This window comes from Aedes aegypti, chromosome 2 (genome assembly GCF_002204515.2).
Source record: "Aedes aegypti strain LVP_AGWG chromosome 2, AaegL5.0 Primary Assembly, whole genome shotgun sequence".
NCBI classification, from domain to species: domain Eukaryota; kingdom Metazoa; phylum Arthropoda; class Insecta; order Diptera; family Culicidae; genus Aedes; species Aedes aegypti.
Genome location: NC_035108.1, coordinates 302,581,168 through 302,594,351, shown reverse-complemented (window position 1 = coordinate 302,594,351; position 13,184 = coordinate 302,581,168). Strand labels below are relative to the sequence as shown.

Below are 13,184 nucleotides of genomic sequence, written 5' to 3'. Positions count from 1 at the left end.
CAAGAGCACGGATCTGGAGAACCGAACAGCCGTTTGAGCTGAAAACTTAATCGATTGGTCACCACCAGTGAGTGACCAATCGATTAAGTTTTCAGCTCAAATGGATGTTTGGCTCTTCAGATCCGTGCTCTTGAAAATTTGAGATTTGGCTTCGATTCATCTTCACCTTTAGGCGTCTTTTATGTTTCGTAGATAAGAAGACTGTTATTGCAAATAAAATGATGAGTTATGAGCTTATCAACTTTCTCCACGAAGTACGTAACACATTCTTCAACAGGCTTTATTATAGTTTCTAAGTTACAGCGATCGGTGGTGAGCCATTGCTGAAAAACTACATCTTTTTTGTCGCTTTCCTCTAAAAGCGAGATTAGTTCTCCTGTAATATTTTCTTTGGACTTGAAAAATACGATATTAGAAAAACTTTTTTCCCTTAAATATGCCCAATTTGCAATGTATGGACGACTTTTAGTAAACTTAATTGCGAAGCTTTTTGACTTAGAACGATCAAAACCATAAATGGCCGGTTTTTTAATCGTCTTTAAAGTTTTGAATCATATTTTTTCAGTGTAAAAAACGTTTTTTTATTTTTTCAATATATTTTTCTAAAACTTCAGGAAATTTCACGACAGTCCCCCATACAACACTTTTTTGTAGGTCTTACCGTTTTCGAGTTATACAGGTTTATAAAAAAAAGTAAAAAAAAAACTTTGACCCTTTCCAAATGCTAGTCTACATCGATTTTGAACTAAAATTGTAATTTGTCCATTTTTAGTTCAATTGTGGTACAAAATACATTCATACTATCAAATTAGGATTATGTTCGATCATGCTTGCGGGATCCAAAGTATTTTTTCATATTCAAAATATTTACTAAATAGACTCAAAATTAAGTGGATACGTAAATTTTTTAAAGATTTTCAAACTACTACTTTTTTAAAAAGGCATGCATATTTCAAGGATGTGTTATTCTACGCAAACATCAGTCTACATAATAGCTTTTTCTTGATCGAACCATGATTTCTCAATGTTTCGACTTTGTTCGGTATTGGGTGCTGTCTGGCACTGGGGGATCTCCCCCTAAAGTATCTTAGTTTCACATAGTCTTCACACCCATAAAGTTTCATTGAATTCTGAAGGAGTGCTGCCAATCCCTTTGTCGAGTTGGCGTGAAATCCGTCCTTTAGGATCAATATGAGGTTTTAAAAATAATCAAAAGTTCATACAATAGTAATACAAATGGATTTCATATTTGAAAAATCCTATGTATTAAGTTTGAATCGTGTTTGCCAATATTGGAATGTACTGGAATAAGAGTCAACGGTTAATTTACGTTGAAATTGTGAATGTTTCAACTGAGCTCAATTCGTTTTGTAAAGTCAAGCCCTGTTAGTTCTGGATAATTTGGCCAAATACCGTTAAGCCGAACGCCATTTGGTCGGAAGAAGTCATTTAGCTGAATGCAATTTGACCAAATCCCGTTTGGCCTAAATAAATAGAGAACTGTGGTAAGTACGTTAACAACGAATCATGATGCTAATGTTTCGACTGAAAACCCAAAAGATCGTAGATGACTTAGAAATTAGGGGACTTAGATGATTAGGGTGACTATTTCCGAAATAGGGTGACCAGAAAAATCGCGATTTTGCTAAATTTTTATTTTTAAAAAAATATAACTTTTGAACCGTTTGACCGATTTTCAATCTTTTTGGACGAAATGAAGGTTAAAGATTTAAACTTTTCGGGAAAAATATAAAATTTCACAAAAAATGTGTTTTTTACATGAAAAAACTGAATAGTTTCCGTTTTTTTCGTGTTTTGAAGGCCTCGGGACCAAAGGGGCTATTGCTGCTCTCATTTTTTCTTAAAAGTTCAGAAAATTTTATGTAAACTGTCAAATTTTCAGCGATGTATGATTTTTAGTTTTTGAGGTATATTTTTTTGAAAATAAAAAATCAGTCATTTTTCATCGGTACACACTGTAGATCTCAGCGCATTAGATTTGTAATGTTTAAAAAAAATCATAACTTTTGAACAGCTCAACCGATTTCCAATCTTTTTTTATGGAATGAAAGCTTAAGGTCTCAACTTTTCAGAAAAAATAGAAAACTTTGAAAAAAAATTTTCACGTTAAAATATATGGTATTTAAAAAAAAAACTAGAAATTTTTATGTTTTTCAAGTTTAAACATATTTTTATCAGATTTTTCAATTTTGTCTGAATAGTTGAAATTTTAAGCTTTCATTCCATACAAAAAGATTGGAAATTGGTTAAGCTGTTCAATAGTTTCCGTTTTTTCGTGTTTTGAAGGCCTCGGGACCAAAGGGGCTATTGCTGCTCTCATTTTTTCTTAAAAGTTCAGAAAATTTTATGTAAACTGTCAAATTTTCAGCGATGTATGATTTTTAGTTTTTGAGGTATATTTTTTTGAAAATAAAAAATCAGTCATTTTTCATCGGTACACACTGTAGATCTCAGCGCATTAGATTTGTAATGTTTAAAAAAAATCATAACTTTTGAACAGCTCAACCGATTTCCAATCTTTTTTTATGGAATGAAAGCTTAAGGTCTCAACTTTTCAGAAAAAATAGAAAACTTTGAAAAAAAAAATTTCACGTTAAAATATATGGTATTTAAAAAAAAACTAGAAATTTTTATGTTTTTCAAGTTTAAACATATTTTTATCAGATTTTTCAATTTTGTCTGAATAGTTGAAATTTTAAGCTTTCATTCCATACAAAAAGATTGGAAATTGGTTAAGCTGTTCAAAAGTTATGATTTTTTTTAAACATTACAAATCTAATGCGCTGAGATCTACAGTGTGTACCGATGAAAAATGACTGATATTTTATTTTCAAAAAAATATATCTCAAAAACTAAAAAAACATACATCGTTGAAAATATTACAGTGTACGTAAAATTTTCTGAACCTTCAAGAAAAAATGAGAACAGCGATAGCCCCTCTGGTCCCGAGGCCTTCAAAACACGAAATTTTTCATTTTCATGTAAAAAAACACAATTTTTGTGAAATTTTATATTTTTCCTGAAAAGTCAAAATCATTAGCCTTCGTTTCGTCCAAAAAGATTGAAAATCGGTTCAAAAGTTATATTTTTTTTTAAAAATAAAAATTTAGCAAAATCGCGATTTTTCTGGTCACCCTATTTTGGAAATAGTCACCCTAATCAAAAAATCCAAAAATACGTGTATCCTTATTTCGGATAAGGAACAAAAAAGCCAATTTTCACGGAATTCAGAGACCCACTAGATCGATTTTTCATGGAATGGCTGTATTACCATATGTTATTTATAATGTTTTAAATTGTCGAATTGAGCTCATCCTCCTATACATACACCCTACCCTACTAACACATTCTCCCTATCCCGTGACGTCTATGAAGATAGTTTGGGTTCCCTGTATCTTCTTAAGTAGACATTGAACTAACATTCCTTCCCTTCACCCAGCGATTGTAAGGACGTGGCCAGGTGTACAATGTGATGCTTGTTTTGTTAATTTCTAGTATGCAGAAAAAGACGTTCATCCCTGACGTTTTTTTTTCTGCGACACTACATGTAGATTTCTCAAAACCAATAGAGCTGAGCATTATACAGCCACCCACGATTTGTACAGTCGTTAATGCTATGCTAATTAATGTTACTTGAAAATGACTTGAAAAATGGCAGTTGTACTTCACGACAATCGTCTAAATGGCAAACGTCCGTATGGCTAACGTATTTATACATAATAGAGTGTCATCTCACTTGCTACGTTGTAACGATACCGATCAGCCTGGCTCTGTTGTTCGCTCATGTCATCCGGATTGGCAACACTTCCGACCGGCCTCAAACCGTACTCATTGTCAGAGTCCTGCTGAAGTTCGCCGCGGGACTCAACGGTATCACCCCTGGTGCCCTCTGTGCCACCACTACCACCACCACCTTCCTGATGATACTCATTGTCCCTATTGTTGTGAGCGAAATGTGGCACAAAGGAAATGTCATTCTCGGATAGGGGCTCATGCTCGTTCTTGAATTTGATTAACTTTCGCAGGTATGTCGTACGCTGAGTGGAATTGGTGTTGACGCGACTGGCAGCACGCCGCGCTAGCCACTCTTTGTGTATCTGTGGGATAGAGAATTAAATGTATTGGAAAGGATAGATTAGATATCTGATAGTAGATTTGAAGTCTGGTAAAATTTTTATATAACTGCCTGTTTTTTCATTATTATTTGTGATTGTGGAAATACAATTTTTTAAAAAAGTAGAAGTTGTTTGCGACAAAAAAAACATGGTGCAATCGTAACACAGATTTTTTCATACAGGATACATCCTCCGAAAATCACTATATCAGAAGACCTGTACTCAAAGAAGTTCTTGTATATCTTTGAACGGTCGGTAAACTCAAATATTGGCGGAATAAATTTTCATGAGCCAATATTAGTATAAATGTCGTAGGTCTGAAGGCCTGCTTTCCACGGAGTTCTTGGCTGATCTAGATGGCCCACGTCTTCTATAAGTATATTGAATGGGAATAAATAGAAATAAAAAAGCGATTATTTCAGATGTTTTTCAGATTTATCGATAGTGAAAAATATGTATAGAAATATCTGTTGGGTTGTTTGTCAATAGTTGAGTTGTTCAAGAAATATTGGTGAGGTGTACAAGCTGGAAATGGTATTCCAATAGCTCTGTTACAATATAGAATTGAATTAGATTATGATTGATTTTTCAACCAGTCATGATGCTCTACAGCCAACACTGGTGTGGTTGAAAGTATCCCTAAATTACATAATCCTACACTCGCTTTTGTCAAAATCTTCCATTTTCTCACTTATAATCCATTTAAAATCCTCCGTTGGATCCGAGCATGACGTATTATCTGCTACATATCTCGAAATGGTTCAACTTTCTGTACCTGGGTTGGTAAATGTTAGTTTTACTCTTTGCCCACAGCTCTAACGTAACGTATCGTAGCTCGTAGGTGGTGTGGATATCAAACCATTCCCCATTCTTCCAAATCCGTTGGAGATTACAGTTGCATGCATGCACTTGGAACACATTTCCGCAGTCTTCTCAACGCTTCATTCATCTACCAAAGTGTGGACGACACAGACAGTGGTTGTTTGCTGGAGAGAGGGGGATATATGCCGAAACTGACTGCTGGCAACCGGAGCAGTAGAGATTAAATTGTATCTTATCACTTGGCGTGCCGAACGGGAAACAAAAATCCCCTCCGAGGTGGCAAGGTGCCAAGCTTGTGGCTACATCTCCCGCCTGGTTTGGGACGCAGCATCATCAGGTGTGTGAGTAACGCTCATGTTGCGCATCCTACCGAATGAATGCACTCGACTGTGTTGTTACGGGGCGGGAGCTGACTAGAGTATATCATAAGTATGAAAACTGAAATTGGTTGAACTTGCTATAAAGCGTTTCCAGCTCAAAACGCAAATATAAATAGTCAGACCAGCTTTTTTCAATGTACCGTAATCCGGGGTATCATTGATCAACGGGGGTAACAATGATCGGAATGACTCACCTCGTAATAAGTTGGTATCATCATTTATTGATGAAACATTTCCAAAGCATTAATGTTGCTTCTCTTTCTTATATATATGTGCTATTAAAAACTAAGATTTTTGCAAATATTGCGTTAACTTTATGCGTAAATTTGTCAAGTTTGAGAAAACAATGGTTTCAATGGTTAAGGATGACACTACCGGAGATTTATGTCTCACATAAGTTCTGCAAGCGATATGAGCAAGGAAAATGCGGTTCTCACTAAAAATGGCATCGCCAAAAACGATTCCGCTGTCAAAACTTCAATTAGTATGTTCCATTAGGCAACATTAACGAATTACTGTTAAGAATGTAGAATTCCCTTAAGAAATTGCCTACCTTTAGGCGTATTCCACTGTTCGAGGTGTTTTTAATTTTAAAATACCGTAAAACGGGGTAACTTTGATAGTTTTTTCGAAGAAAACTTGAATATTTATGCATGCTGTTTCAAAGAATTATAATTTGTATTTTTAAAACAAGTACTGGTATCCTAACTATCGATTACAGATGATAGATTGCAAATAATCGAATGTCGGTTTTTCTGTTTTGGGGTAACTTTGATAATCAAGTATAAATCGAATAAAATTGAATGCATTACGGAACATTTATAAGGCGTTGCATACCTCTAGGGGTTTAACGCTATATGGAAATTTCTGACTTCGATTACAAAAATGGTCCCAGTTTGTTAAAATGGTTTTCGCTAAGATATTTGAGACCGAATTCATATTCTGCTATAATTAGGCTGTCAAGGATAAGTGACGTACTCATTATGACTTCATGAAATAGTGATCGTAGAACATATTGTTTGTAAGCGTTTCAAAAAATGCTAAAATCTAATAAATTTTAAATATTTGCATATAAATTCTTAAATGTACTTGATTCCAACGAAAATAGCTTTGACATGAAGTGTCATACTAAAAGTGTTTACTTTTACATTCGTTTTGCTTAACTGAGTAGCAAAAACTTTGTTATTTCGTTTAGTATTTTGTGGGTGTCGCACTATCAAAGTTACCCGCATTATCAAAGTTACCCCGTTTTACGGTAATTCAAAAAGTAAATGAGATGTAAGCGTTTGGACACCATATTCGGCTTTCGGGGCCATGATTTATGTAAGGAACAACATTTTTAATATTACCGATCGTTGTTATATGGATGATCAATGTTACTCCATATCAGCTAAATGAAAAAATCACATAAAACATTTTTGTAAACATGCTTAAATCTTTTAAAAAACAAAATACAGTATATAGTCACGAGCTATGGGTGGCAGTACTTGTTTTAAAATATAAAACTCACAACATTTACATTTTTGGATGAAATATTTAAGAAATATCCTAAAAACTGATCAATGTTACCCCGGATTATGGTAAATAAAACAATGTGTTTATAGCTATCCGTTATGACATTTAACATCAAAATTTATCTAAATTTTGTACTGTTTAGATTCATATTACGGACAAAAAGCATATCTTCTTGGCATTCACGTCCTCAGTGGAACAGAGCCTGCTTCTCAGCTTAATGTTCAATTAGCATTTCCACAATTATTAACTGAGACTTTTGTTGGCTAAATTTGCTATTTTCGCATTCGTATATCGTATGGTAGGTACGATGATACTCTATGCCCAGGGAAGTAAAGGAAATTTCCATTACTAAAAAATCCTGGACCGACCGAGAATCGAACCCAGAAACCTTCAGTATGGCTTTGCTTTGTAACAGCAGACTCTAACCACTCGGCTAAGGAAGGCCCCAAAAAGCATAAAAAAAAATAATTATATGCGATTCCTCAGTGATATCGAATTTTCAAACCAACTTTTCGGATCGGTGAGTGAAGATTTTTGATTTCACAATAAGTATAATTTAATACAAATACAAATGCATAGCCTTTTCATGATTCTTATTCTCGACACTTTTGCCTTATATTCCGGACACTTTGATTCAAATTCCGGGCAGCACATGGAAATCATCATCACAATGTCATTGGAAGATTTTTAATATATAGAACTGTCCTCACACAGAGCTTGAAAAGTTGTGATTTTTTCCTTCGATGGTATACATGGCCTACTACTCTCCAATTATAATGAATCCACGTTAGATTATATTGCTGTGTGCGTTTGAAACGCAAATATCAAATGCGGGAACACCAAATGCGGTAAGATTTTTCACAAGGAAGGCGAAGTCAAAGTTTGATTTTCTATGCTAGGTTGGCTGGCGGTGATATAAGTCATGGTTGCTAAGCTGCCGTTATACGCATAATTGTCCCATGTTCCAAAATATGCAATCGAGAAAAACGCGTTTAAAGATTTTAACACATTTAGGCCTCGTATTGACCAGGTGTGTGGTAAATTTAATTAAAATCTTTACAGTAGTATAAAGAATAGCGTGTTCATTAGAGTCAAGCTACGAAATTCATAGTGGGACTGTTATGCCTAGAAAAACGGGGTTTTTGGTGAATTTCTACGCATAACAGTCCCACAGATAATAGTGATCAATTATGTGCTAAGCATACTGATGTAGATGACCGTTCCTATGTATTTATTGTACCGAATGTAGAGGACGTATATCCTCAAGACTATGTTAAGGCACCTAATGAAGGCTCAAGTGACATGTGCCAAACGGAGCCACGTGTAGGGAAGTGAAGAAATACGATTTTATAGTTTGGGATGGGAAGCAAAGTTTTCTGTTTGTGTGATAATGAGAAAATGTATGAGTTAGTGAAAGAAAGAGTGGATGAGTAAGTTAGAGAGTTTATATGATGTAATAAAATCCTATATCGACACTTCCAGCTGCAGGCTTGACAGAAACTCATCGGCGAATTCAAGGTTATTTAGCGGAATAAATATTCATCTCAAAATTCAAGACACAAATACTCACCCGATTTTACATTTCTTTGGACTTGGTTTACAAAATCATCGCAAATTAAGTTTGAGAACCGCCAACATATTTGCCACTTGCACCGAAGAACCAGTTATCCAGAATAACCAGGTCATCCAAAACCTCTTGAACTATTCTTCTTTTGACTTTATTAGCAAATTCATGAAGTTTGGGAACTTAGTTTCAGAACCGACAATTTAGTGGCCATTTCCCCCAGGAAACCAGGAATTCGGAACAATCCGACATGTGGTAAAGTCATTCAAATACATCAGAACCACCTTTAGTGAAAATTGATATGTCGCAAGCCAGGTTTCAGATTCGCCAATATGATGGTCACTTCCACCAGTGAACCGGTATTCGGAACAACCCAGCATGTGGCAAAGTCATCCAAATGATGGTCGAACCATTTTTATTTATACTTGGTTTGCTAAATCATGAAGTTGATTTGTCGCAAGCCATGGACTCGAAATTAAAGTGGTTACTGATTTCTCAAGTGGGATTACTTCAGTGCTCCCCGCGATGAATGCAAAATTACGGTAAATTTCTAATCAAAAACCGCGGTTCCAAAAACTAGAAGAATTTTGTGATTGACCCCGAAAATTCAACTAAAATTAATTGAAAAACTGATGGGAAATAATATTTTGAAATTGAAAATTTCAATCAAAATTGACGTTGGGCTCGCATGAATGATGAATGCATCCATAAAACAGGTTGTGTTCCACATGGGATGTAAAGCCAACGTAAGAAGATATTCAAAACGATTTTCCCAAACTCCAGCTAAATAAAAACTGCCTACTGAATATTTTGTTCGAGATCAGCGCAGCGAATTGTATAGTGTGACAGTTATGCGTAGAAATACAGTAGTGGGACAGTTATGCGTGGAAATTCATCAATGGGACAAATTGACTTGGCTTGCTTTTCTTTGAGTTTCCGAACAAAGTTAATTTTTGGTACAACTATACGTAAAAATAAACTGTTTGATGAAAAAAAGTCAAAATGCACAAAAAGTAACATGGGACAATTATGCGTATAACGGCAGTAAGTACCCTTTGATTACTTTATGTTACCGCATTTAAAGCCAAGTTCTACCAGATTTGCACGTTAAATGCGAACAGCAATGGACCTATGCACGGGTTCACTAATTTGACGTTTGAGCGGTGCCGGATTCACTCGTTGCCATGGTCACGTAAATAACACGGCACCGCTTAAACGTCAACGAGTGAACTCGTGCATTGGTCCATATAATGCAATCCAAGTGACAATAAGAAGTTCGGTAGTCGAAACTTCGGAGAAGTTTGGCGTCGGAATTCTAATTTAGTACCTCGCTGACGCATAAGAATTACCTTTGTCGACGTAGCAATAGTTTGAATGCTGACACCGAATTTCGGCAAACTTTTGTTGGTGATAATTCATTTATCTTAACAACTTCAGTCTAATGTTAATCTGAATGCACAATAATATGCGCAGAGAGCAAAGCCATATTTGAGATTTCTGATTGAAAATGATTGAACTTTTGTTGATCTATCGTTGAAGTCATTTTGACCTTTTTATTTAGGATTCAAGATGTTAATTATTAAAGAATAATATGCCAATACGGCAATTTCAGGGCTGGTAGCGGCTTCGTGTCTTGAATATGAATTTTACAGACCTCACGCCTGGAAAACGTGACCAAAAAGAGGCAGAACAAGAACCATCACCGAGGAAACTGTACCAGCGAAATTCACTAAAATGCCTTATAAATTTTAGCCACAAGAAAACAGTTTGAATTTCATACAGATGCCTTATGAAACTGACGAAAATAATAATAAAATAAATTCTAATGAAATTCAAAAAAATAATAATAAAATAAATTCTAATGAAATTCATAGAGCAGCAAGCGTTTTTTTTTTTATTTTGAAATACTGAAAACTGAAAGCTGACTGTTGATTTCTTGTGACGCTAAGCTAAAAATTACTATATGTTTTCAATGACTTTCTGTGAATGCAATTCAAGAATTTACTTAAAATTACCTTCAGTTGATAATTCGAACATTTCGTCAGGAATCGAGCGATTCCTTCACAAACTCCACAAGGTATTCCTCCCAGATTTTTGTTCGGGATACCTTTAGGAAATCATCAAGAATTTTATTCCAAAGACACCTTTAAAAATTTACCCTTATATAAAATTTTCTCAAGGAAGTGATCTTTCTTGGAATGCATCGAGCGATTCTTCCAAAGAACTCAATTATAACTCAATATAATCCTTCGGGGAATGTTTTGAATTTTATATTATTTTCGTTCAGAATTAGCTTAGCTTAGACTGACTACACATATCAATGGTTGCTATCCCGTGATTGACCGAAATCAGTGAAAATGCACAAAGAATCAACTAGAAGTTCGGCTGGGATTGGCCATAATCTTCTGCAGTGTGCATAATTCAGTGCCTCTATTTATACATGGTCAATAACGGCGCCGGCCACGTCCTTGCAGTCAGGTGGGATTGGGGGAAGGAATGTTAGTGTGCAACCTTTGCTATTTGGAGACCGTGTTTGCCTCTGCATCTCCACAAAGGTTACTGGGAGGGATGTTTGTTGATGGGAAGGATCGTTGGGTCACAGGATTCACTTTGATAAGCGATTAGACCATGATAAATAATTATTTGTGAGATATAAACATGCTTATATGTAAATATAATATTTTCATTTGATATGAACAATATCTATGTAGAGAAAAATTATGCCGACACTTAAGGTGACGAACCTTTCAAAGTTTGTTGAATAAAGTGAACCTTTCGGAAGTCTACACTGGAAGTGTCGAACCATTCAGAGTTTTTTTTATTACAAAAATAAAGGTTAAAAGTAGAAGGTGTTTTTAATAAAAAAAAATTAGATATAAATAATTAATGAATCAGAGTTTATATCGACACTCACAGTGACGAACTATTCATATTTTTTTGAAAAATCATATTTACGTCTCACCGTTGTAACGATTAAATGTGCAGTCATACATATTTTATAGATTAGAAACTGTAGCATGAAACGAGCTCACCAATTGATCCATCATCCTTGAGTAGCAACAATCCTCTTTCAGCTTAACTCGTTTGCTCGGCTATATAAAAGCACTCAGAGAAAATAGGCGCGACCCGTGAGGGAAAACAACTGACGACTGCTCGGGCTTTCTTGACGCACTGCCCAGGAGCAAGCGTCAACGTTCGAAGATCAAAAAGAACTAACCGAAAGCGGCACTTTCACACTTTACTCAATCGACGCGCGACATGTTTGATCCTGCCCTCAAACACAACTAATCATGTTTGATCCTGCCCTCATCGCCGGCCCCGCAGGAGCAAGCGTCAAGGTCGAAGGATCAAACACAACTACTATTTTATTTTCATTCAGAATTGCTTCAATAAAGCCAAAAGAAATTTATATTAAAACACCTTGAGAGATATCTTATAGAAATAAGGAAGTCTCCAATGAGATGGTAAGGTTTTTTTTCAGAAACAATTGAAGGAAACTCCTGTAACAAAAAAATCAAAGGTTACATTTATACAAGAGAGAAGCGTTCCAAAGATCTCTGGATTCTTGACAAAGTCTTGGATGGATCTCCGGGAAAAAAAAATGAAATAATTATTGGAAAATTCATCAAACGAAACCCTCCATAATTTCTCGCAGGATTTTTTTTTATCAAATCTCTAGAAAATCTGGTCTTGAACCGCAAATGAACTATTAAATTAAGGAATTCATTGAGAATTTTCTCCAAAACTTAATCTTGCTATCTTAAAAAAAAAACTCCCGGTTGAATTCATTGCAAAATTCCTAGAAGACTTCCTTTTTTTTAATTTTCAAAATAATTCTTGGAACAATTTATGGAGCAATTCCTGGGATAATCTTTGGAGTATGTCCAGTAGGAGTGGTTCTAAGCATGCCACAAAATTTTAGCATTAGCATTAGCATTAGCATTAAGCATTTCGCACAAATTCATAAGTGGTATACTGCCGTGAATCGCAAGTCAGTCTCATCTCCATTCTCGTCAAAATTGAGTTGAGCTCAGTTTTCAACATATCTTTCAATGCTCTTTCAGCTGCACTAATGAGATAATATGATTTGTTCAGAAAAAATTAAGAAAAAAACAGTCAAGTCAAATTGTCCCATAATGAAAAGTAACCGCATATCAGTCCCACTACAGATTCCCGCACAGTGTAACACAAACATGAACCGTGTTTTGACCATCTTTATATTTTTCTCGAAAGGATATCGAAGTCAAAAGCAAAACGTGAAAGTTTCATAAAGATTTGAACATGTTCCAAACCTCTGGAATTTTTTGAATATTCGTATGGAAAACGAGTTTGAAAACTTCTTAGCTCATTTTCTCAGATGGAACTGACTTGCGATTCACGGCAGTACAGTCCTCACCAAATTCCTTTTCCGAAACTGCAATCCGTCACTCCTCTAACAATGAACAATAACGTGAGCCATAAACTTCTGCTCATCAAAATACACGCACCGCACAAAATAATCGGCAAAAAAACTGTAGTTTAATATCTATCCCGAACCGAATATCCACGAACCTTTTATATCAACACGTTTAACACACACAGGAGATAAAAAAATCAGCTTTAGATATAATATCTAAAAAACACTTTCTCTAAACATGCCACAAAATATTATTGACAAATTTGAAATAAAAGCTTTTCAAGGAATTATTGTCTCGTCTTGCCTTGTCTTGTCTCGGAAAATTTTCTAAATGAATTTCTCCAACCCTAGAACAAACCTTTGTAAATTTT

The 13,184-nt window shown here is 35.2% G+C and overlaps 1 protein-coding gene across 1 annotated transcript in view; it reads right to left on the bottom strand.

The window, feature by feature from the left end:
* Positions 1-3,686: 3,686 nt before the first annotated feature.
* LOC110676696 overlaps positions 3,687-13,184 on the bottom strand; it is a 199,652-nt gene continuing 190,154 nt past the window's right edge. The window contains exon 4 of the mRNA XM_021845554.1: positions 3,687-4,118. Within this exon, the coding sequence (XP_021701246.1) occupies positions 3,732-4,118 (387 nt within the window). The 3' untranslated portion in view covers positions 3,687-3,731. The remainder of the gene's footprint in view (positions 4,119-13,184) is intronic.